Source organism: Melanostigma gelatinosum, assembly GCF_949748355.1.
Source record: "Melanostigma gelatinosum genome assembly, chromosome: 23".
In the NCBI taxonomy this organism is placed as follows: domain Eukaryota; kingdom Metazoa; phylum Chordata; class Actinopteri; order Perciformes; family Zoarcidae; genus Melanostigma; species Melanostigma gelatinosum.
This window is the reverse complement of record NC_136656.1, coordinates 442,792-467,500: the sequence shown is the minus strand read 5'-3', so window position 1 is coordinate 467,500 and position 24,709 is coordinate 442,792. Positions and strand designations below refer to the sequence as shown.

Genomic DNA, 24,709 nt, shown 5'->3' with positions numbered 1-24,709 from the left:
GTCAGACGATATGTTCAAGGACCGGTTTCATATCAGACGATATGTTCAAGGACCGGTTTCATGTCAGACGATATGTTCAAGGACCGGTTTCATGTCAGACGATATGTTCAAGGACCGGTTTCATGTCAGACTATATGTTCAAGGACCGGTTTCATGTCAGACGATATGTTCAAGGACCGGTTTCATGTCAGACGATATGTTCAAGGACCGGTTTCATGTCAGACGATATGTTCAAGGACCGGTTTCATATCAGACGATATGTTCAAGGACCGGTTTCATATCAGACGATATGTTCAAGGACCGGTTTCATGTCAGACGATATGTTCAAGGACCGGTTTCATATCAGACGATATGTTCAAGGACCGGTTTCATGTCAGACGATATGTTCAAGGACCGGTTTCATATCAGACGATATGTTCAAGGACCGGTTTCATGTCAGACGATATGTTCAAGGACCGGTTTCATATCAGACGATATGTTCAAGGACCGGTTTCATGTAAGACGATATGTTCAAGGACCGGTTTCATATCAGACGATATGTTCAAGGACCGGTTTCATGTCAGACGATATGTTCAAGGACCGGTTTCATATCAGACGATATGTTCAAGGACCGGTTTCATATCAGACGATATGTTCAAGGACCGGTTTCATGTCAGACGATATGTTCAAGGACCGGTTTCATATCAGACGATATGTTCAAGGACCGGTTTCATGTCAGACGATATGTTCAAGGACCGGTTTCATGTCAGACTATATGTTCAAGGACCGGTTCCATGTCAGACGATATGTTCAAGGACCGGTTTCATGTCAGACGATATGTTCAAGGACCGGTTTCATATCAGACGATATGTTCAAGGACCGGTTTCATGTAAGACGATATGTTCAAGGACCGGTTCCATGTCAGACGATATGTTCAAGGACCTTCAAGGTGTGGTGGAAAAACACGACGAAATAAAATGATATGATCGTCATGAAAACAAATATAAAATGCATAAATGAATACAACTCACATAACGCTGACTCAGTGGAGCGCTGAGCTGGTTTCTCTGCAACGAGACGGTTCATCAGGGGTTAACGGGAGACAACGACACCCGCAGTCTGTTCCTGATGTCCAGTCTGTCGTTCATCTACTCCGTAGTTTAGTTTAGATCGCGTCACTGCAGAACATCCTGCTTCACAGAGAGGACGTGTGAAGTGGAAGCAGGTTTCAGTGCTTTAGTGGTGATCTCAGGATATTCAGCCTTGATTTTAATCAAACACCAGCAGAGTTGTTGTCTCAAACACACTTTTAATGCCACCGTCATTTACAACCTCCAGCAGCTGATCTTCTTCTGTCGACACATGTTCTGCAGAGAATTACTCCTGATGTTTCATCAGACTCCTGATGTTTCATCAGGAGCCTGATGAAACATCAGGAGTCTGATGAAACATCAGGAGTCTGATGAAACATCAGACTCCTGATGTTTCATCAGACTCCTGATGTTTCATCAGACTCCTGATGTCTGTTAGATGAAGCTTTCATGTTCTTGGAGGTTGTAGCTCTTCTTCCATCTCCTTCGTGGCCTTCCTTCTTTGCAAAGAAGCTCTCCACAAGTGTTTTACTCATCTTCACCAGTTTGCGGGCTTGATTTCTGAGGTAATGTATCACGTGACCGAGACGAGCGTCTTGACATGTCAAGAGGAACAGGCGGAGGACATTGTGAGAGAATCCGGTCATTATTCAAAATAAAACTTCTTTAAGAACTTCTTTCAGACTCTGACAACCAATAATATAACATGTATTCTTTCTGTGCGGCCCGGTACCGGTCCACGGCCCGGTGGTTGGGGACCGCTGCTTTAGGATATCGGCTGAATGTGGCTCATAGAAGCTAACATGCTAACGTGCTAACATCCTAACGTGCTGACATGCTAACGTGCTAACATTCTACACATACGTTAGATGTAGAGTTAATCATCACTGAATGATTTCAATGCTCCGTGAGGTTCAAGGAACCTGGAGACTGTGGGGAGACCGCATGGTCCGGCCTCTGCTACAAAGACAGCGGGAGCATTGAATCCTTCTGATGCTACAACAGTTACATGGAACATGAACGCGTCACACCCACACAGTGGAACCGGAGCAAGAGGCCGGCAGTCCTTTCTCTCCCGCCTTACAGTTCAAAAAACATCCCATAATGTCCGTAGTTCCTATTGGCTAAATCCAGCTGGCTCCTCCTTCTCTATGACCTGTAATTGCCTGAACATACTATTCTTCACAGTTGAATTCATTCAATGACACTTCTATGATAAACATTCATAAAGATTTGCAACTTTTGGCAAAACTTCACAAGTTTTACAAGCATAGATCTAAAGGTGCTACAAATTATACTAAGATACAATTCTAACAGGGTCTGTCTGACTGGAGAACCGGTCGGTGGGAGTGGGTGAACCAGACTCCGTACACGATGGAGCGCAGGTTAGTCTCTGACGACGTCCTCTCACGAAAACATCACGTGTACGATGTCTTCTTTAACCCTTCGCGTGGTCTCCAGGCGCTGGGTTCCCGGTCAGCCCGACAGCTGGGCCGATCACGGTCTGGGACACGGAGACGAGGACTGCGCTCACCTGCACAACGGCGGACGCCTCAACGACCTGCACTGCTCCTCCAGGATGCGCTTCATCTGTCAGAAACACAGCGCGCGGCCCTGAACAGGAAACGCATCATAGACGTGATGTAGAAACATCAGTGATGAGGCAATAGGAATGCTAATGAAACACGGCCCGACGTCTTTGTAAACGTCCTGGATGTAAACGATGTGTTCAACCTTATATCATTGTTTCATTGTTTCAATAAAGTTTGTGGCGACGAGACCATTGTCCTTTATGTTCCATGTTATCTACACTTCAACTCCTTTCAATGCTTTTTGCATTTCTCGTCCAACTACCATTTTATTTACATCCAATGCTCATTCTTTAACGGCCACTTCACATCCTTTTAGTTCTCACACTCCAACTACCACTTCATCGTTTTGTGACTGCCTACATTTCAATTGCCACTTCCCACCATTCAGTACACTTCATCTGTGAATCATTCAACCCTGTTTGAGTTTAACTGCCACTTCAATATCCTCCAGTGTTTCAGTTTTAACTGCCACTTCAACGTCCTCCAGTGTTTCAGTTTAACTGCCACTTCAACGTCCTCCAGTGTTTCAGTTTAACTGCCACTTCAACGTCCTCCAGTGTTTCAGTTTAACTGCCACTTCAGCATCTTTTAGTGACTCAACCTCCGGTCCTACCTGAGTGCATAGAAGTACTTCACCACAATTAAGCTTTTGTCACTTTCTTTTCCCAAAGGCTTCAGCTGCAGTTGTAGCAGTGGAAGCGGGAACACTTCAGTTACCTTCAGTAGAAATGTGTGTTTCCACATCGTCGACCAACATGGCGACACTCGCTGTGTTTTCCAGTTCAAAGTGCAGTTTTTGGGGGTTGATGACCCCTCTGCTCTGTGTGTGGACAGACTTCACCGGGATAGAGACGGACGAGGGAGACGGACGAGGGAGACGGAGACATGACGACCGAATACCATGACGACGTGGAAGACGACAACAGCTCCTTCTGGAACAAAGGTACCCGTCTGTCTCTCCACCTGTCTGACTGATTGTACTTATTGTAAAAAGTGAGAAAGTCACCTCCTGACTCTCTACCCGTCTGTCTCTCTACCCGTCTGTCTCTCTACCCGTCTGTCTCTCTACCCGTCTGTCTCTCAGAGCCGGCTCCCGTCTCTGTCTCAGGAGTCTCCAGGTTCAGACGCTGGTTGTTTCCTGGTCTGACGGCGACAATCCTCCTGATTCTGATCATAGCACTGGGAGCTAGCAGTGAGCACACACACACACACACACACACACACACACACACACACACACACACACACACACACACACACACACACACACACACACACACACACACACACACACACACACACACACACAACAGGACTACTTTGTGTCCCCGCCTTCAGACTCCAAGATGTCCAGCTGGTTGTGGTCTGTGGACAGACGTGTGTCCAACCAGACCGAGTCCTTGAGCGCCGCCCAGCAGCTCAGCAAAGGTAACTACCCCCGTCTCTGAGATCCTTAAATCTGATTGGTCCACAACGTCCTGTCCCTTTTTGTCTCAGATGCAGCAAAAGACGTCCAGCGCCTGAAGTTTGCTGTGGAGAGCAACAAGGACCAGCTGACCTCAGGTCTGTCTGAAGACCCCGAAAGCACAACAATGAAGAACAATGAAGCTCCACTCAGCAGCAAATGTTCTCAATGTGTGTGTGTGTGTGTGTGTGTGTGTGTGTGTGTGTGTGTGTGTGTGTGTGTGTGTGTGTGTGTGCGTGTGTGTGCGTGCGTGTGTTCAGTGGACGAGGCTTTGAAGCAGCTGTCAGCTCTGGACGACATCAGCAGGACGGTCGCTTCGCTCAAGTGTACCATCGAACGCATCATCAACAACGGTACACACACACACACACACACACACACACACACACACACACACACACACACACACACACACACACACACACACATACACACACACACACACACACACACACACACACACACCTATCTTCACTGTGAACCTTGATCTAATCCTGGTCACCACTTTCTAAGTGTCTTTTCTTAAAATGTCCCACTCTGTTAATATGGTCCTGAGAAAGACAGCTGTACAGGAGGACGCAGTCATGTAATTGTCTCCCATCGTGTCCTCCCTTGTGTCTCTGTCTCCCCTCGTGTCCTCTCGTGTCTCTGTCTGTCTCCCCTCATGTCCTCCCTTGTGTCTCTGTCTCCCCTCATGTCCTCTCTTGTGTCTCTGTTTCCGTTTGTCTCCCCTCGTGTCCACTCTTGTGTCTCTGTCTCTCTTCCCTCCTGTCCTCTCTTGTGTCTGTCTCTCTTCCATCCTGTCCTCTCTTGTGTCTCTGTCTCTCCTCTTGTGTCTCTGTTTCCGTCTGTCTCCCCTCGTGTCCTCTCTCGTGTCTCTGTCTGTCTCCCCTCGTGTCCTCTCTCGTGTCTGTCTCTCTCCCCTCGTGTCCTCTCTCGTGTCTCTGTCTCTCTCCCCTCGTGTCCTCTCTTGTGTCTCCGTTTGTCTCCCCTCGTGTCCTCTCTTGTGTCTCCGTCTCTCTCCCCTCGTGTCCTCTCTCGTGTCTCTGTCTCTCTCCCCTCGTGTCCTCTCTCGTGTCTCTGTCTCTCTCCCCTCGTGTCCTCTCTCGTGTCTCTGTCTCTCTCCCCTCGTGTCCTCTCTCGTGTCTCTGTCTCTCTCCCCTCGTGTCCTCTCTCGTGTCTCTGTCTCTCTCCCCTCGTGTCCTCTCTCGTGTCTCTGTCTCTCTCCCCTCGTGTCCTCTCTCGTGTCTCTGTCTCTCTCCCCTCGTGTCCTCTCTCGTGTCTCTGTCTCTCTCCCCTCGTGTCCTCTCTCGTGTCTCTGTCTCTCTCCCCTCGTGTCCTCTCTCGTGTCTCTGTCTCTCTCCCCTCGTGTCCTCTCTCGTGTCTCTGTCTCTCTCCCCTCGTGTCCTCTCTCGTGTCTCTGTCTCTCTCCCCTCGTGTCCTCTCTCGTGTCTCTGTCTCTCTCCCCTCGTGTCCTCTCTCGTGTCTCTGTCTCTCTCCCCTCGTGTCCTCTCTCGTGTCTCTGTCTCTCTCCCCTCGTGTCCTCTCTCGTGTCTCTGTCTCTCTCCCCTCGTGTCCTCTCTCGTGTCTCTGTCTCTCTCCCCTCGTGTCCTCTCTTGTGTCTCCGTTTGTCTCCCCTCGTGTCCTCTCTCGTGTCTCTGTCTCTCTCCCCTCGTGTCCTCTCTCGTGTCTCTGTCTCTCTCCCCTCATGTCCTCCCTTGTGTCTCTGTCTCCGTCTGTCTCTTAGGTTCAGCATCTGAAGGCTGTTGTCCCCTGAATTGGGATATTTTTGGCTCCAGCTGTTATCTGTTCAGCAAGACATCGTTGTCCTGGGACGCTGCGAGGGACTGGTGCAACGGACACGAATCCCACCTGGTCATCCTCAACACCGACGAGGAGTGGGTGAGACGGCCTGTCTGTCTGTCTGGAGCAGAGGACCTGGGTTGATGCCTGTGGGACACCTTTTAGCCACCGTTCTTATATATTCAGTATTTGTGACCGTCTCTCTGCCTGTCTGTCTCTCTGGTTCAGGACTTTGTCAGACAGCATGGCATGGGGGTCTTTTACTGGGTGGGTCTGACTGATGAGAGGACGGGGGAGTGGGAGTGGGTCAACCGGACGCCGTACGTCATGAACCGGAGGTGGGCTCTCTTCTCTTTCATTGTTCTTCAAGCTTTAGTCAGACGAACGATGTCCCCACTGTGAGAGACGAGATCTGGACAAGGCTACACAGTACGGTACCTGGTCTGGGTCCTGTACCTGGTTTAGGTCCTGTACCTGGTTTAGGTCCTGTACCTGGTCTCGGTCCTGTACCTGATCTGGGTCCTGTACCTGGTCTGGGTCCTGTACCTGGTCTCGGTCCTGTACCTGTTCTGGGTCCTGTACCTGGTTTAGGTCCTGTACCTGTTCTAGGTCCTGTACCGTGGAGTCATGGAGTAAAACCAGACCTGTGACCCGTGTGCTTGTGCTGGTCTGCAGGCGGTGGAGACCGGGTCAGCCGGACAGCTGGACTGATCACGGTCTGGGACACGGAGACGAGGACTGTGCTCACGTCCACAGCGACGGACGCCTCAACGACCTGCACTGCTCCTCCAGGATGCGCTTCATCTGTCAGAGCCACAGCCGGCGCAGCTGAGGGGAGGAGCCTCCGCCGGGCTGAGGGGAGGAGCCTCCGCCGGGCTGAGGGGAGGAGCCTCCGCCGGGCTGAGGGGAGGAGCCTCCGCCGGGCTGAGGGGAGGAGCCTCCGCCGCCGATCACACACACACACACACACACCTCTATCTATCTGTCTCAGAGCTCAAATAAAGTCATCAATGAGCCTCACTGTTTCTTCATCATCATCACATGTAGTGTATTCTGATCACACATTGAAATACTCAGACAGGAAGTCAGACAGGAAGTTACTTCAATGTAAAGGTTAAGCTGTGGGGTCAGATCAGTCTCAGTAACTACAGATGCAGCAGAACGATTCCAATGCAACGTGAATAAATAAATCACAAATATATTTCTGTATTTGTGTGTGTGTGTGTTGTCAAGAAGAGTTGACCTCTCAAGAGCTGCCTCGGTAACATGTCGACACATTCAAGGGAGAGAAGTCAGGCTATAAGAGCGCAAAGCATATATTCAACGTTGAAATGTAATCAAACAGATAAAATGTATGAATAAATATAACGAAATGTTCTAATCAATGGTGTAACAAATGTTTAACTGCATAGAAGTGATTTAAACAAATGTAATGAATGTTTCTGTGTGTTCTGTGGAGCTGAAATGAAATGTATTGGGCAAGAATGACATTGCTGTAATCAAGACCAGATGTTGGGTGTAGTCAAAAGAAAGTTCTGGAAACTGATGCAATAGTTGAGTCATACCGGCAATGTTCGGCTTAACGCCCTTTCCAGAGGGAGGGGGGATGAGTAATGGACCAAACAGGTGGGGGCTGATCACAGCCCATATGAGGAATATAAGGACATGCTTGCAAAGAGCAAAGCTGGGATTTCATCGCGGATGCCGTACCAAGTGCATCGGAAGAAGATACAGACGCCTGCAACTGATGTATTGAGGGCTTCGTCTCTGTTCACGGAAAAGAGACCTCTGTTCGTGGACATTGAGATTAAAAGACGAAGTTTCAAACTCTCCCCACCGCTCGCCTCTAAACATCTGGACAACAGAGAAAGCCGCAGCTGCCTGAGAAAGACTTTGTACTGAGTTTTGAGAACAGCTGAACGGGCTCCGTTGCGGAGCGGGAGGATCGAGGGTCAGGCCTGACCTTCGCTCCTAACAACTCCAAAAGAACCTTTTTCATCGCACCATTGGACATCCAGCTCCAACCGAGCCGTCTCGGCGACTAAAACTAATGAGTATAATCGAAGAAGATAATTAAATTGACTAATCATGTGTAGTGACATTTTATGTGAGCTGTAGCTGTAACCCCTGCAAACTAACTAAATATAACCTGCAATAAATATCTAATCTGCATTTAAAGTGAAATCCTCAAGTGCATTAATTTGCCGAAGTAGTAATAAGTTCCTCGTGACAGTAAAAAGTTAAAGCTATTGTATGTCTAACAACTGAGTTCTGAAAGGTTATCCTAGAGACCGAATCCACTTAACAACCCCTTACGGTTTTAGCAAGAATTAATCCTAGCCGTTAAAACCTAACCTGGCATTTACCAAGAGCGCGGATCCATAAGAGGGAAGCTGCCATAACCGACGCGACTGGTGGGAGCGCCCGGGGCCAGGACTGGTCTCTCGGCCGAGTGCGCTCTGACCGGAGGAAGCAGGGTAGACGTCGGGAGTAAAGGCAGTTAGCGGAGCCAGGCGAGTTCCCTCGCCAGAACACCAGCTCGAGAATCTTTTAATAGAGAGCTGAGTCAGTAATTAGCCCCGTATCGGGCCAGAAGTACCCAGGATCTAACACGTGGCGCCCATAACGTGGGGCTCGACGGAAAAGGAGTACGTTGAGTCCAAAAGAAGAACCCCGGCAGCTAAGAGAGGCTGTCGTTCGTGTACGAAAAGACCTGAGGTGAGGCGTTGGGGTAGAAAGCAAAGCTGCCCAAGCCTCGAAGAAGTCCGATTGCGAAGACATCCACGAATCGAAGCTGTGTGTGGTATTTACAGGCCAACACAGGAGAATCCGCAGGCGACGGGGAGCATCGACCAGACTCGCCCGACCTGTAGAGGGACCAGAGCCTGATCCCATCCCTTCCTCAACGCGCGACGAGAGGCTTTGGGAGGAAGGCGACTCGAGACAACAAAGACAAAGACAAAGTCCAAGATGGAAGAATCGCCCGGAGGATCCGATAGCGGCGGAGGCGACCCAGCGGTACGAGCCAACGGCCCTGATGGAGGAAGCGCCACCGGACAGCAGAGAGGATCCGACGGCGACGGAGGCAGCCCGCAGACGGCGACGCCTCAGCAGGACGTGCCAGCGCCATCGACCCCGGACCAGGCAGTAGACGACAGCCCGGACCAGCAGACGGACGACGCTGGACCACACGGAGCGACATCGGGAGTACAGACACCGACACCGGCTCCAAGAGGCAGAAGCAACGTCCAACATCAGATCATCCTGAATGGCAGAGGATGGGACACCTGGGACAAATCAATTCAACAACACCTAATCGTGCTGCATGAAGAAGCAGATAGAGCGAAGGTGGGAGAAGAAGTAAAAAAGAATTGCGAAAGGGAGGGGGGTTATCTTGCTCCCCTCACCCATAAGTCCGGAATGGTGGTGGCAGTGGTAGGGTGTGAAGGACCCCCCTCAGGCAAGAAGAAAGTGGGAGAGTGGCTACAATGGTGGCTAGTAGTAATGAGGGTTATTAAAGGAAAAATAGTCACCATTATCAGCCCGTCAAAAGAATATGACTCAGTCGTGAAGATGCTCGCCGCAGAAATCGGAGCGGGGGCAGTGACTATAAAACAGAAAGTGATAGCCACCGCCCGCTATAAAGAAAATAAAAAAGAGCAAGACGCAATAGCGGCATACATAGCCACCAACCTAGAATATACTGAGGGGAACGGCGACGATCAGGTCAGCACCCACAGCACCGAGGTCTCCGTGCACTCCCAGTCAGGGGGGTCCTCGGGGTCCGACAGTGGGGACAAACAGGATAGCGGCAGCAACGGGGAGATCTCAGAGGAGGACGAACCGAGGGACGACTCAACGCTGGACAGGAGCGCCGAGTACCAACTGCTCCCGCCCTCCATGGGATCCGGGACTCCCGCTGCCGCGGCAGTAAAAAAGGTCCTGCGGGACTACAACGGCCCAGAGCCGAGGCGGCCCCAGAAAGCTAGGGGTAAGACCAGACATGTTCACTCCCCGAACCCAGAAGACCATCTTCAAAAGTTGAAAAAGATGCCCGAGGGGACCAAAAAATATGCAAACCAGACCGGGTTAACCGCATATAACCACTTCGGAGAGCCTTGGGACATAGACAGCCATGGACTGGTTGTCTTAACCAACTCACATCTAAAGCCTCATATCTCCCGGTTCAGAAAGAATCTGGTAAGAGAGGCAGGCAGCCTCTACAAAGAAGAACTTGAGGTGCGCCTCCCGGGATGCAGACAAAGACAGGAGGAGGTGGTGGTTACGAGCGGCGGAGAATCAAGACATTATGCGGTGCTACACGTACCGATCGAAGGATATGAGGATGGCGAAGATCAAGACGCCTATCGGGACAGCATAGAGGAGGCATTAGAAAAAGGTGTCACCCGAGCAAGTGAATTGTCCTTCAAAAGAGTCGTTATATGTAACGACGGCGCCAGGTCCGGCAACCTACCATGGGAGGTAGCAGAAGAAGCGGCAATGAGGATTCTGCACCTCCTGATGAACGCTCCTCACGGGTGGAACAAAATCCGCGAGTTGGTGATAGTCACCTCGGTGGCCCAATACCAAGAGAGAAAAGAGAGAATACTGAGACCCCTCTTCAAAACAGAGGGGCCAAACAACTGGAGGGCAGGACCGCCGGAATACAAGGACGAGAACGCCCCAGTTGCGAAAGCAGTTCTGCCACGGCTCCCGCAATCAGTAAGATTGAAGAGAGAAACCAGGACCGAGCAGAGGAGCTACGAGGAATCAACACCCGGTCCCTCTACACGAGAGGAGCGACGTCCACAGGTCAGCTCAAGCCAGGAAAAACCACCAAAGGAAAGAAGAACTCCAATCCCCTCTCCCCGGACAGTAGCGGTGCAGACAGAAGAGGAAACCCCCGTGCCAACCAAACCTCCACGAGGGTTCCCCAGCCCAGCAGAGTCCGTCGGCGTGCAGACAATGAGCTACTCCGGAGGCGGAGAAGCGCACATGATAAGGTTCGAAAGTCCAGGCGGGAGCAGGGAAAGTCCCAGGGCTCCACAAAGAACGCCAGAACCAGTTCAGCCGGCTTCGCCGTCAGCAGAACCAGAACGAGAGGCGCAGGAAGAAGCCGCAGATGTAAGTTCAGATGAAGAAGAAACAGCGCCAAGCCTGACCTCCATCGAATACGAGGCTCCGGGAGGAATGACCGACCTGAGAATAGGAAGCAGAAAAGGCAAGAAGAACGCGCTGCCCCTAGTTTCAGTGTGCACGGCTTCGCTGAAATTCCCCCGAGACGATCGTTACGGGCCCATGACCACCAAAGACGGAAGAAAAGCCTATGCTCCAGAGGTCGGTCAAACAAATTATGATGTTCCAGAAATATGGCTGCACGACCTCGAAGGAATGAAAGGAACAATGGTCTACGCGACAAAAAGAGAATGGGCGAATTTTCTAATGACCCCGACCTACGGCTCCCTCGCAACAGCCACGGAGCTGACGGGTAACTTTCGCACAGGCTTTGTGACAATCGTGTACGACGTCATGTTGCGACGCCTGAAGAAAGCAGCCTACAAGCTGGCAGCGGAGGAAGACAAAGCGCGGAGGCAAGACATCTCGGGCAGCGAGGACGAACAGCCACCTCAAGGGCAGGGCCTCGCACGAAGCAGCTGCCTCGCCACCGCTGAAGAAAATGACTGCATAACAAAGATGCGGGCTTCCACCCAGAGCTTTGGTGAGTTCAAAAAGATCAAGGCGATGGTGACAAACCGAGACCCAAAAGAATCGGTGCAAGAATATCTGACACAGAAATGGCTTATGGTAAAAGCCAGTTCCACAAACGATGAGGCGAAAAGATTGTGGCTGGCTCATGTGACGGACCAACCGATGGGTCCCGAAGAAACCGCGGAACAGCACTACCGAAGATTAGTGTTGGAAGACTGCGAAGACGAGGAGTCACACATCGACAAGGCAAGAAAAAGCTTAGACAAAGGGCAAACTCTCACCCAGGCATGGTACGCCTTGCGACAGGCGATTCCGCCGGAAAGAAGTGTGCAAGTCCTTAGGAAGCTGACAAAGGGCCTAATGAATGACATCGATTTTGTGACCCTAAACATCAACAAAAGTACCACCGAACAAATCCAAGAAACGGTAAGAAAGTGGGACTTGAAGAAAAAACACTTGGAAGACAAAAGAGAAAAAGGAAACCAGCCGAAGCCGCCGGCTCCCAGGCCCTCGTATGACAACGCAAGGCCCACCGAGGGACCCGGTCCTTCACAGACACAGAGAAGGCAGTCGGGAGGATTCCAGAGGAGTCCACAAAACTACGAGCGTGAGCCAGGATTCCGGAGGGGTTCTCAAGGCTACCAAGGCTACCCGCGAGAGCAAGGACCTCAGAGGGGTCCACAAGGCAACCAGAGGGAGCAGGGAGCTCCAAGGCAAGAAGGCTTCCAGAGGCAGGGCGTTTACCACAGGGCCCAGCCGGATCAACAACAGGAGGGGCCACGGACCCCACCAGCCAACAAGAGCAGTTTTCTCTCTTCCGAGGATTACAACAAGCTGACGACAGAACAGAAACAGGCCCTTCGTGCCTCCCGCCTGGAAGCTGGGAGCGAAGGGCAGAGAAAGTAATGGCTAAGCGGGCGCGGGTCACAGTGGATCATGCCTACTGGGTGGGGGACGACATATACACCGACGTGGATGGAATCCCCTATCAGGTAGATACTGGTGCAGAAGTGTCGATGACCCGCAAATGCCTTGAAACAAAAGGACACCTGACTGTTCAACTAGCCGACGGAACCATCAAAAAGATTCCGTTTGGCGTCTGGAAAGGAGTTGTATGGGCTCTAGGACCCTACAATTTAATGACAATAACAGACTTAAAAGAGCTGCATAGCAGCCCAGGAAATCGAACCCCAATACAACAGCGACTCAGAGTCCTCGGGGCAAAACTAATCCAGATGGGATCGTTATCACCGGAGTGGTACAAACCAGTGAACATTCCAGAAGTGACCAAGCAACAAATCGAAGACAGCGACCTTTCTCCGGAGGGAAAAGAAACGCTAGAAGACATACTTTCCAAAGCCGGAGTGGCTAGGTTCAAAAATGACTGTGGAGACATGGGTGCGAAGTACACCCACACCATAGAAGGGGGTGTACACCCGCCCGTTCGCCAATACCCCCTGAATCCAGGGGCCGTTGCAGAAATGGACCTGATAGTCACGGAGCTCAGCGAACTAGGAGTGGTGCGAGAGGAGCCAAATCCCATCACAAACAGCCCAATACAGGCAGTCAAGAAGCCTGAGTCATCGGGAGGAGGATGGAGACCTGTTATCAACTTTAAGGCCCTCAACCGCAGGACTGTCGCCAACCGCGCCAGCCTGATCAACCCACAAGGGACGCTGAAGACACTAAGACTGAAAAGGTACAAATCCTGCATAGATCTGGCAAACGGATTTTTCTCGTTGAGGCTAGCCAAAGCCTCCCAGGGCAAAACAGCGTTCACCCACAAAGGTAAAGCGTACGTCTGGGAACGGCTACCGCAAGGCTACAAAAACTCTCCGAATGTTTTCCAGTCGGCCGTAATGGACATACTCGACGGCCTAGAGACAACAATCTACATCGATGATGTATTCATTGCGGATGACACCGAAGAAGAACATCTGCAAAAATTGAGACAAGTCGTAGAACGACTAACAGCAGCAGGCTTGAAATTGAATCTGAAAAAATGCCAATTTGGACGATTCCAAGTGAACTACCTGGGATTCCAGGTCTCCAACGACCTGGGACTCTCGGACGGATTCCGGGATAAAGTGGAGCAGATCGACCCGCCAACCTCGCTGAACGAACTACAGCAGGTGCTGGGGCTCTGCAACTACGTTAGGGACCATGTCCCTAGCTACCAGAAGTATGCAAGACCACTGTATGTAAAACTACGAAAAGAAAAACCAGAAGATGCCCACAAGAAGTGGGAATGGACCGCAACGGATCAAAACAATTTGGAAAACCTCCAGACAGCCATTAAAGACGCTTTGCGGCTGGAGCCACGAAGCCTTACAACCAAGCTGGTGGCAGAGGTCAGTTGCAACGACGACGACGCAGTGGTAAAAGTGTGCAATGAGGGCGGGGGAATAGTCACTTTGTGGAGCTACACCCTGTCCTCCGTGGAAAAGAAATATCCAGCAGAAGAGAAGGAGTTGGCAGTTCTGGCAAGGTATTGGAGCACCCTGAAAGACCTTGCTCAAGGGCAGGGCATCAGGGTCCTCACGCAAAGCCAGGTCCATCGATTCCTAAGAAAAGCCACGGTAGAGAGCACGAAGGCGACGAACGCAAGGTGGGGACGTTGGGAAGACATCCTGCTGGACCCAGACCTCGAAATCGGCCCTGCACAACCCGTGAGTAAGAAAAAGGCGACTCAGGCCGAGAAGCCAGCCGAACCGATAGAGTGGACTCTATACACCGACGGCTCGCGAAAAGGACAAGACGACAAAGCCTACTGGGGCTTCATTCTCAAGCACACTGAGAAGGAGCGCTTCAGACAACGAGGCCAAATCCCCGGCAGTGCCCAGACCGGGGAGGTAACAGCGATACTGGAAGGTTTGCTCGAGTTGGAGCGAAGAAAGGTGAAAAGAGCTAGAGTCATAACTGATAGTTATTACTGTGCTCAGGCCCTTAACGAAGACCTGTCCATATGGGAAGAAAATGGTTTTGAGAGTGCTAAAAACAAGAAAGTAGCTCACGAAAACCTATGGAGAAAAATAGCCGAATTGCGGCTAACAATGGAGCTCGAAGTGGTGCACCAGAGGGCCCACACGCGAGCAGGAACTCATTGGCAAGGAAACGAAGAAGTGGATCGTTTCGTCCAGATGAGACAAATTGTCTTTGTTGGGATCGAGAAGTGGGAAGATTTGCCCAAAGGACGGGTAGTCCCAGAAGAGAACGTGAAGGAGGTGGTGCAAGCAGTGCATGGAGCACTTGGACATGCAGGCACCGTTCCAACACGAAGGGAACTGGAAAAGCAGCGACTCTGGATTCCTGAAAAAGAAGTCCGCAGAATCCTTCAAGACTGTGAGTTGTGTGGTCGATACAACGCAGGAAGGAGAGGACAAAGAGTGGGAGGACTCACCATCAAAAGTACCGTACCCTGGGGTTCTATCTGCATGGATGTGGCAGGACCCTTAGGGGTACCGGGTAAATGTGGAGAAAAGTACCTGTTGGTGCTTGTGGACTCCATGTCAGGGTATGTAACCACAAAAGCAGTAAGAAAAGCTAATGGCAACAGTGTTGTTAGCATGCTGGACCAAGTCTGTGGCTATTTAGGGTTACCTAAAGAGCTCAGGACTGACAACGGAACGCATTTTCGCAACGCTAAAGTGGACCAGTGGTGCCAACAGCATGGGGTAATGAGGATCTACTCTCCCCCATACACCCCCCAGGCTAACGGGGTGGTGGAAAGGACCATTGGCTTGGTAAAAAGTTGGATTGGGAAAAATGCCAACTCGAGAGAATGGAGCACTAAGACCCTGGAAATCGCCAAAACCCTGAACGACCGCTACCGAAGTGACAGGCCCTCCCCAGCGGAGGAGCTGATGCGCCGCCCCTTCACATCACAGGAAGTAGGGCGGGGCTCCGAAGATAAAGAGCCCAAGCTTGAGCAAAAAGTGCCACTTCGAGTAGGACAGCGCGTCTGGATCAAGGCTCAGGTCGGTGCTTCTAACTCTGCAGTCAAAGCCAAGTACGATAAATCAGACATAGTTGTCAAGATTTTGGACAGTAATACTGTTCAACTCAAGAAGAAAGGAATCCAAGGAGTAGGGCAGCTGAAGCCAGTTCCGTACTAGGAGAAAACCAGGAACTCAAAAATGGCCACCCACATACAAGCTTTACCACCCTTTGTCAGAGTGGCCAATGTCAAAGGGGTGGTTAACATGAGAAGGAGTACTACGGGGCTCTGGGCAGGAAGAGCCATGAAGAAGTTGGAGTATGCAAAGAAAGGCTTTCTCTCAGAAGAGAATGAAGTCTTAACATGGAAAGAAATCAAGAATGATTGTGTGGTCTGCCTGCTGCCGACCACCCTTAACCTCACATGGCAGGGACCCGGAAACAAGAAACCACACCGGGTCTCTGGACGACGAAAGGAATTTGACCGTATGACCCACAAACCGGTGAAGGTTTTGGATGCATATGTGTGCGGTTTTTGTCGTATAGCGCTTTTACCAAGGATGCACTTCGTCATCCAGTGGGATCTGCGGGGGACAAAGCTGAACCTTAAGGACTGTGTCTGCCAATGGGATGGACACAGGCTGCTCCTCTGTGCGTCTTGCTCCGTACTCCAGCTGAATGGACTGCTGGTGCAAGCTGGAGCAGCCGACGGATGGCAGGTGAGAAAGTTTCTTCAGCCGATACAAACCCTGGCACCCGCCTCGTGGGAAGGTGAGGGTGCTGCCGCTCCTGTTGATCTATCACAAGCAGCGACTGGGGGACCTTCGGCACCATCTATGGGCCTACTCGACGGCGACCCACAAGAAGCAAGAGGAAACCGTAGTGACGTCCCCATGAGATCCTGGTGGGAGTCAGTGCAAAGGAACTGGCCATACAGCCCAGGCCAGGCCGAAGTTATCAACCCGCCCCTGTCTTCCGTACAGATCCCAGCGGCCTTCAGGGTCTTTCGCAGCCCTGATGACCCAGGGTACACAGCCACCGCAGCAAACCTACCCGATTGCCGCTTGGAGATGGCAACACGAGAGGGGTGGCTGGGGCCCTGGGAATTAACAACCTGGCGCGAGTTAATTGAGGAGGTGTTTTGTGATCCTGATGTGCCAATACGTGAGCTTGCCCCGGTACCAACAGAAGCTGGTGCTCGCGGCACGAATCTCCAGTATTCCACCACAGATCTGGACGCCTTCCACCACACCGGTGCCAGGACCAAGGAAAAGAGTAAGATTTTCACGGTCACCCCAGAGGGATGGCGCAGAAACGGTGCTATGCAAATACCGGGCTCCTGGGCGTCCAGAGCGCCAACGCCTACATGGGAGACCCGCACAATGCGCGTCATGGTGACGCTGAAAACCGTGATGGTTCCATTCGACGGTGTGTACTCCGTCGGGGTGGAGCTGACCAGAGCGGATGAGGCGGAGCCTCCTCCAAACCCACGCGCAGACGCAATAGGTTTGACCGCTTGGGCACGGAAGTCATTTCGCAAACTGCAGCGGGGTGGAAAGCCTCGCAGTAACAGCTCTTAGAAAAAGTATAGCTGCTAGAAAAAACGGAACTTGATTGTCAACATGTCGCTGCCAAACCCACCAAACAAAGATTGCAGGGACCTATCAATAGTCTCTCAGTCCCACCTCGCACAAAGAAGGCCATATCTGCAATTGCCGAACGAAACTGTCTTTTTGGACAGACCCCAACGCGATTTTGCCTACCGAAAAGGCCTCTGTGGATCTGGCGCCTATTTCTGCAGCAATGGCGAATATAGGCGCTCGATTGACCTGTCAATACCCGGGAAGGCGGAATTGCTGACTGCTTTTCGCACAGGATGGCAACTCCAATATGACAGAGTCAATCGGACCCATCCGTGGCTGCTGCAGCCTGTCCTCCCTTGTCCTGACCAATCCCCCTGGATCCTGAATACCGTTTTCATCTCAGTTATGGGTCTGCGGTTGAAGTTGCGCTGGGGTCCTAACTATGCTGATTATTTGCAAAACGACTATGTTGATCTTTCGCTGGGTGAAAATGTGATCTGGACCACCAGCCCGGTCATGCGGCGTCTCATAGCGCTCCACGTGAAAAACAGCGCGCGCTGTGTAATTGAGAACCAAGACATAGAGCTGCGTATGGTTCATTACCGCCTGCCAGGCCTTGGCCCACCGAACCCGGACCCATGCCTGACCATGAGGGAATTGCCTCCTTCCAGATTACGGACTACGGGGTTTGGCCGGCTTAACCTTCACGAACCCTTGGCAGCATGGGCTAAAGTAACGGAGCTCCAGACGGACGACGGTCAGCCGTTATACGCATCTCTTGCCAAAGTCCGGATCCTTATCGACCCAGTGGACAGACAGATCTACGCATGGCTGCGGCAAAATAATGCTGTGAACGAGGGTTGCTTTGAACCCCCCCCCTGCTCCCCCTCCTTAATCGTCACCTACTACCAGTGGGTGTGGCGGGGGCTGGACTTAGCCATTGGCAGATACCCATCGGTGCTATATCACCAGCTCCTGAAGGGCAGGATTAGTCAGTGCGATCCTGACTCTCCCCCGCGCCTCAGCTCCGGATGCCTAGCTCCTCTTCCAGAGGTGCTACCGACCAGAGCACTGCAGAATCCGAAACCATGGATCTCCCACTACTTCATGGGAGAGTTCATGAATTTAGGCGATCCTCAACCTTTACCCCCGTCTCATTAAGACGCCCCGGCAAGCGACTGGACCAATCAAGTGAACGACCTCGGAATGGAAAACGACTATGGCTTTGCTTAATGGCTAAAGTAGTCGCAGTATTAACAGGACTATGCCTTGTCCTGGCTATACTGTACTACTATGGTAGTATCCCATGGGCCCTCACTCATGTGAGGGTGTCCTACACTACCACAAAAAAGTTCGACCAGACATGCTGGACGGTCAACTCTGGAACGATCGTTCTCTCTCAACTCGCTGGACAGAAGCGCGCCTCGCCCTGGTTGGACCTTGAGGTTGGCTCTAATGCAACCCGTCAAGTCCAAGAAGGGGGTGGGACGCCACCGAACCTGACAGCTACTATCATCGCGTGGATGACTATCTGGGATCAGAAAATCAACGATTCGAAAATCAACGACACGGGTGAAGAAACAGACTGGGCAGGCGAATTCCAGAAGATAATAGAGAATTCGACATGGAGGATAGATGAAGTATCTACGCTAGGAGCGGAGATGAAGATTACGGTATTGATGAAGACAGCACAAGACGAAAAACGGGCACAGTGTAATTGGATCTACCCCGCCCGAAAACGGTGTCCCAGGCTGGTACTGTTCATGGGCATGTGTCTCATGGTCAGAGCAAGGGAACGAGGGATACTGGAAACCCGAGGTAACCTATGCAGCGAGCCACCGCAATGATACGTGTTTGATGATTTTACCGGCAGACGGAATGTTCTGGGGACACTACAATCTCACCTGTGAGGCCACACAACCGCGACGTAAACCACAGCGGGTGAAAGTTAAAGTGAGGCCAGAGAGGCCACTAGGTAACACCACACTAGGAAACTCCACCGACTGCCAGCGGAGCAACCTCACCAGCCGAGCCGTGAATGTCACGCAGCAGAGGGAAGAAGAAGTAGTGGAAGTACAACCTACGGCTTCAGAGACGGTTCCAGAGGAAAAAGAAGAACAGCCGCCGCCGCTATTCAAGTCAAGTGACAGTCTTCGGAGAAATAGAAGCAGGAAATGGACGCAGCATTGTATAAAAAGCAAGCTCCCTCTCCTAGATAAGTGCTTCTGGAATGTGTTCTTTTATTGCGAAGGTCAGAATTACTTCGTAATAACTCCGGTAAACAAACCACAGTATCAGGCTCATAAGTTCATCTATCTACCCGAACCTAATGCCCGGCACGAGGCTTGGCTCAACAACACCCTGCCGTGGATATGGATAACCGAGCTAAAGCATTTCAAAGGAGCCTTCAAGGAGGGATACTCCAGAGCCAGCTACGGCCTTTTGGGACCACGGACAACCGACATGTATGTACAAAAGCTGCCGAAACCCGAGGATTTAATGACAGCCCCAAGAGGGGATTTCCAAAAGATTGACACTTGTGTGACCAACAAAATGTTCATCGCTCTGAATGGAACAGAGTATCTAGCCGACGGCGCCTCCCCGAGATGCACACTCTGGCAAGAGTGGTATCGGGCTTGGGGAACGTGGCTATATGACTGCACAGGCCTGAAAACGAACAAGACGATCAAAGGAACCCTGCAGGCATGGAAAGAGGCCCACACCCGGGACGACGGTTCAACCTGGTGGGGCCTACAGAAGGATGAAGTGTTGGAATGGGTGGTGCCATGTCTAACTCAAACCAACAACTACTGGGTGAAGTATCAGTACCTGGCCACAGTGTACTCGAAAGAAAGAGACATCTGGCCTGGGGTTTGGAGCCGACCAGAACCATATGTGGGCCCACGGCCCTGGAAAATGGAATGCAATCGAGGAAACACGACCTGCAACATCAGCCTGGCCGGGGGACATTGTGAGACTGTGCCAGGATGGGAAGACCATTGCCAGACCCACTATGGAGCAGAATATGAAACCCACGTGCAAGAAGTAACCTGGGTGAAGGCTAAAGACGGGAAATGGAGACGGTCAGGGCCTCTGACTAGCAGCTGTACCAACTTAATCCTGGGCCATCGCATGAAAGATAGAGTGAACGTGAACGGCCAAATCATTCCCCCAGTAACCGACCCTACAGTCTTTCTAGCTGAGGGCCACGCCTTCAGGAAAAGCCTCTGCGAGGGTAAAGAAGACAAAGGATTTGAATGGGTAGGAGCTAACCGCCTCTACGGGAACGGAACCTGCTACGAGCCAGAAGAACACTGGCTGAGTTGCGGGAGCGGCCGACGAGAACACGAGTGCAGTTGGATCGAACTAACGGGCGCCTCCATAGTCGGGACCGCAACCATCGTAGTGGAAGAAGTGGCAGGGAAGATTGGAGAAGGATTCACGGTCATAAAGGGATGGATGGGGAGTTTGTTCTCCTGGCTTTGGCCTTATTTGTTGATGATAATTGGAATTGTCATCTTGGGCCTAATAATCTGTGCCGCCATTAAGGGCGGGGTAGCAGCCACTGTTGCCTCGTGCTTTAAGGGGAAGTTGAAGGAAAAAGGAGAAGTGAAGAAGGGACTCCTCCCACGAAGGAAGGAGGAGTCCACCCACCTATAAAGGGTGAACAACTGGAGCGCCATAGCCATTGCAGACCCGGAACCTCAACCAAGAGCCTCATACTGAAATAAGAACGAATAAACCTAAGAAAGCCAAGATGACCAACATGACCAACACCACAACCATTGCACCTCCAGGCATGAACACCACTTCTCACCCAGGCATGACCACCTTCGGAGTGAGTATGACCAACACCACAACTATTGTGACTCCAGGCATGACCACCTTCGGAATGAGTATAACTGAAGCATTACAGAACTCCTCCGACACAGCACGCAGATGCAGGCCATTTATTCGCTTAACCGACCTGGACTTTTGGGTCCTTGAGATCATATGGTTCTTCTACTGTTGCATGGGCGAATGGTCCATGAATCAGCCGCTAAGAATACTGACCCTGGCTGTAGGGTGTCTGAAAACAGCGATTGAAAACATCTATCGAGGATCACTGTGGCTTACCCTGACATGGTTCGCTACATACCTCCTGGGGAGAATCCACATCGACTCTACTCGCTGCGGTCTAGTAAAAGGTGGAATGGTGATCATCTGGCTGGTAATCGACGTCGCTGCAGTTTTCTACAACCCCCTGAAAATGGTCTCGGCAATCGTCGAGGCCTTTCTGGCGGTTACAGCCCTGACGTATCTCGTGGTCATGACCATGGCTATGAAAGAAAGAGGAAGAGGGCGTTGGCTCCACAAGATCGGCGCCATTGCTCTTTGGGGCATAGGTTGGGGCATAACTGTCGCCATCTACTGGTTGGGTTCTGAATCATCAATCGGGATAGCAGCCTGGCTCATGCTGTATGAGCCTTTGTTTCCAAGAAGGGTTAGGCCTACAAGCCCAGGCCTGACACCTCCTCCAATGGTGTTGGCATCTCCATGGCTGCATTCTCTGGCTCTGCGGCGCTCTGCAAAGCGCTCCAATAATGAGAGGGGGCCTTAAAAAAGAATGAAAATAAGACCACCCCCTGCTTGCTAAAGCTTAGCTTGTAAAAATGCGCTAAAAAATGTAATGATTAATGAAAGTCTTTGTGTTCAACAACATTCAGGAGGAGGTCTGCTGTGTCCGCTGTGGGATTCCTCCGGAGCTAATGTTGCACCTGTGGGAGGTAAACCAAGCCCTATGGTGCACCCAATGCTACCTGGGGCAATTCCCGGTAGGAGCAGCCAGCGGCCTCTTCTGCAAAGGAAGTACCCCTTATATGCCTGCGATGAATGTAGTCGACTGTATGGAATTAGAGGCTAAAGCAAAACCAGTGTGGACTTCCGCCGGGAGAACCCCACCGGAGGTCCTGCTCTATGCTGATGGTGTATACTGCCCAGTATACACAAAAATATGGGCGTATCCTGATGGCATCCGGGTGTCCAGCACCCACCTCACCGACGGCCGCTTCGTCGTCATTGGACCACGCCTGCCCGCCCTGCAGTATCCAGTACCAACTCCAGAAGAAGACGACGACACAGCAAGCATCACGGGTGTGGAACACCGAGACGTGGGTAGCCAGACGATGCTCGCAGGAGTAGTACCAAATCTAATGGGGATGTGGGGATACGACGAGGACTGCGGAGAGCTGGTGGAGGTAATCCCTGAAGGATTGATAGTTCCAGGCGAGGATGAGGACAAAGCATCAACCAGCCCCGTCCCTACTCCGGCCTCCCTCTCCCCTGACAGCATTCTGAACCAGAATGTGTTGGCCCTGGTGCTGAGCCTGGACGAGCAGATGAAGGATGCCATAGATGACGAGGAAGATGACAACGCCCTCCTGGATTTCCAGCCACCAGGTATGGAAGGCCTGGTGGTGCTCGACAGCTGGCAACACGAATCCGAGCCGGAAGACGACGTTCTCATCATCACCGCCGAGGACGACGATGAGTTCCTAGAGGATTACTTGGGGCACGGTACGGCAGCTTGAGACCTCAAGAAGGGGGTGTCAAGAAGAGTTGACCTCTCAAGAGCTGCCTCGGTAACATGTCGACACATTCAAGGGAGAGAAGTCAGGCTATAAGAGCGCAAAGCATATATTCAACGTTGAAATGTAATCAAACAGATAAAATGTATGAATAAATATAACGAAATGTTCTAATCAATGGTGTAACAAATGTTTAACTGCATAGAAGTGATTTAAACAAATGTAATGAATGTTTCTGTGTGTTCTGTGGAGCTGAAATGAAATGTATTGGGCAAGAATGACATTGCTGTAATCAAGACCAGATGTTGGGTGTAGTCAAAAGAAAGTTCTGGAAACTGATGCAATAGTTGAGTCATACCGGCAATGTTCGGCTTAACGCCCTTTCCAGAGGGAGGGGGGATGAGTAATGGACCAAACAGGTGGGGGCTGATCACAGCCCATATGAGGAATATAAGGACATGCTTGCAAAGAGCAAAGCTGGGATTTCATCGCGGATGCCGTACCAAGTGCATCGGAAGAAGATACAGACGCCTGCAACTGATGTATTGAGGGCTTCGTCTCTGTTCACGGAAAAGAGACCTCTGTTCGTGGACATTGAGATTAAAAGACGAAGTTTCAAACTCTCCCCACCGCTCGCCTCTAAACATCTGGACAACAGAGAAAGCCGCAGCTGCCTGAGAAAGACTTTGTACTGAGTTTTGAGAACAGCTGAACGGGCTCCGTTGCGGAGCGGGAGGATCGAGGGTCAGGCCTGACCTTCGCTCCTAACAACTCCAAAAGAACCTTTTTCATCGCACCATTGGACATCCAGCTCCAACCGAGCCGTCTCGGCGACTAAAACTAATGAGTATAATCGAAGAAGATAATTAAATTGACTAATCATGTGTAGTGACATTTTATGTGAGCTGTAGCTGTAACCCCTGCAAACTAACTAAATATAACCTGCAATAAATATCTAATCTGCATTTAAAGTGAAATCCTCAAGTGCATTAATTTGCCGAAGTAGTAATAAGTTCCTCGTGACAGTAAAAAGTTAAAGCTATTGTATGTCTAACAACTGAGTTCTGAAAGGTTATCCTAGAGACCGAATCCACTTAACAACCCCTTACGGTTTTAGCAAGAATTAATCCTAGCCGTTAAAACCTAACCTGGCATTTACCAAGAGCGCGGATCCATAAGAGGGAAGCTGCCATAACCGACGCGACTGGTGGGAGCGCCCGGGGCCAGGACTGGTCTCTCGGCCGAGTGCGCTCTGACCGGAGGAAGCAGGGTAGACGTCGGGAGTAAAGGCAGTTAGCGGAGCCAGGCGAGTTCCCTCGCCAGAACACCAGCTCGAGAATCTTTTAATAGAGAGCTGAGTCAGTAATTAGCCCCGTATCGGGCCAGAAGTACCCAGGATCTAACAGTGTTTATGACATCGCTGGATTCGCAGCCATGATCCATGAACACGAGGCCGTGTTCCTGACTTCAGGGTGACGTGAACATGTGAATCCATGAACACGAGGCCGTGTTCCTGACTTCAGAGTGACGTGAACATGTGAATCCATGAACACGAGGCCGTGTTCCTGACTTCAGAGTGACGTGTTGAACATGTGAATCCATGAACACGAGGCCGTGTTCCTGACTTCAGGGTGACGTGTTGAACATGTGAATCCATGAACACGAGGCCGTGTTCCTGACTTCAGGGTGACGTGAACATGTGAATCCATGAACACGAGGCCGTGTTCCTGACTTCAGGGTGACGTGTTGAACATGTGAATCCATGAACACGAGGCCGTGTTCCTGACTTCAGAGTGACGTGTTGAACATGTGAATCCATGAACACGAAGCCGTGTTCCTGACTTCAGGGTGACGTGAACATGTGAATCCATGAACACGAGGCCGTGTTCCTGACTTCAGGGTGACGTGAACATGTGAATCCATGAACACGAAGCCGTGTTCCTGACTTCAGAGTGACGTGTTGAACATGTGAATCCATGAACAC

At 51.2% G+C, this 24,709-nt stretch overlaps 1 protein-coding gene across 2 annotated transcripts in view; it reads left to right on the top strand.

Annotated features, from left to right (window-relative positions):
• Positions 1-8,164, top strand: part of asgr1a (asialoglycoprotein receptor 1a) — a 9,929-nt gene extending 1,765 nt beyond the window's left edge. Inside the window, exons 2-9 of one of the 2 annotated variants that reach the window (XM_079295241.1) lie at positions 3,497-3,605; positions 3,747-3,854; positions 4,001-4,090; positions 4,160-4,225; positions 4,388-4,480; positions 5,875-6,029; positions 6,159-6,268; positions 6,606-8,164. In XM_079295241.1, coding sequence (XP_079151367.1) covers positions 3,548-3,605; positions 3,747-3,854; positions 4,001-4,090; positions 4,160-4,225; positions 4,388-4,480; positions 5,875-6,029; positions 6,159-6,268; positions 6,606-6,762 — 837 coding nt within the window. In that variant the 5' untranslated portion in view covers positions 3,497-3,547 and the 3' untranslated portion in view covers positions 6,763-8,164. Of the gene's footprint in view, positions 1-3,362; positions 3,606-3,746; positions 3,855-4,000; positions 4,091-4,159; positions 4,226-4,387; positions 4,481-5,874; positions 6,030-6,158; positions 6,269-6,605 lie in introns of those variants that run through there. The other variant, XM_079295242.1, reaches the window with a different exon arrangement.
• Positions 8,165-24,709: the final 16,545 nt, after the last annotated feature.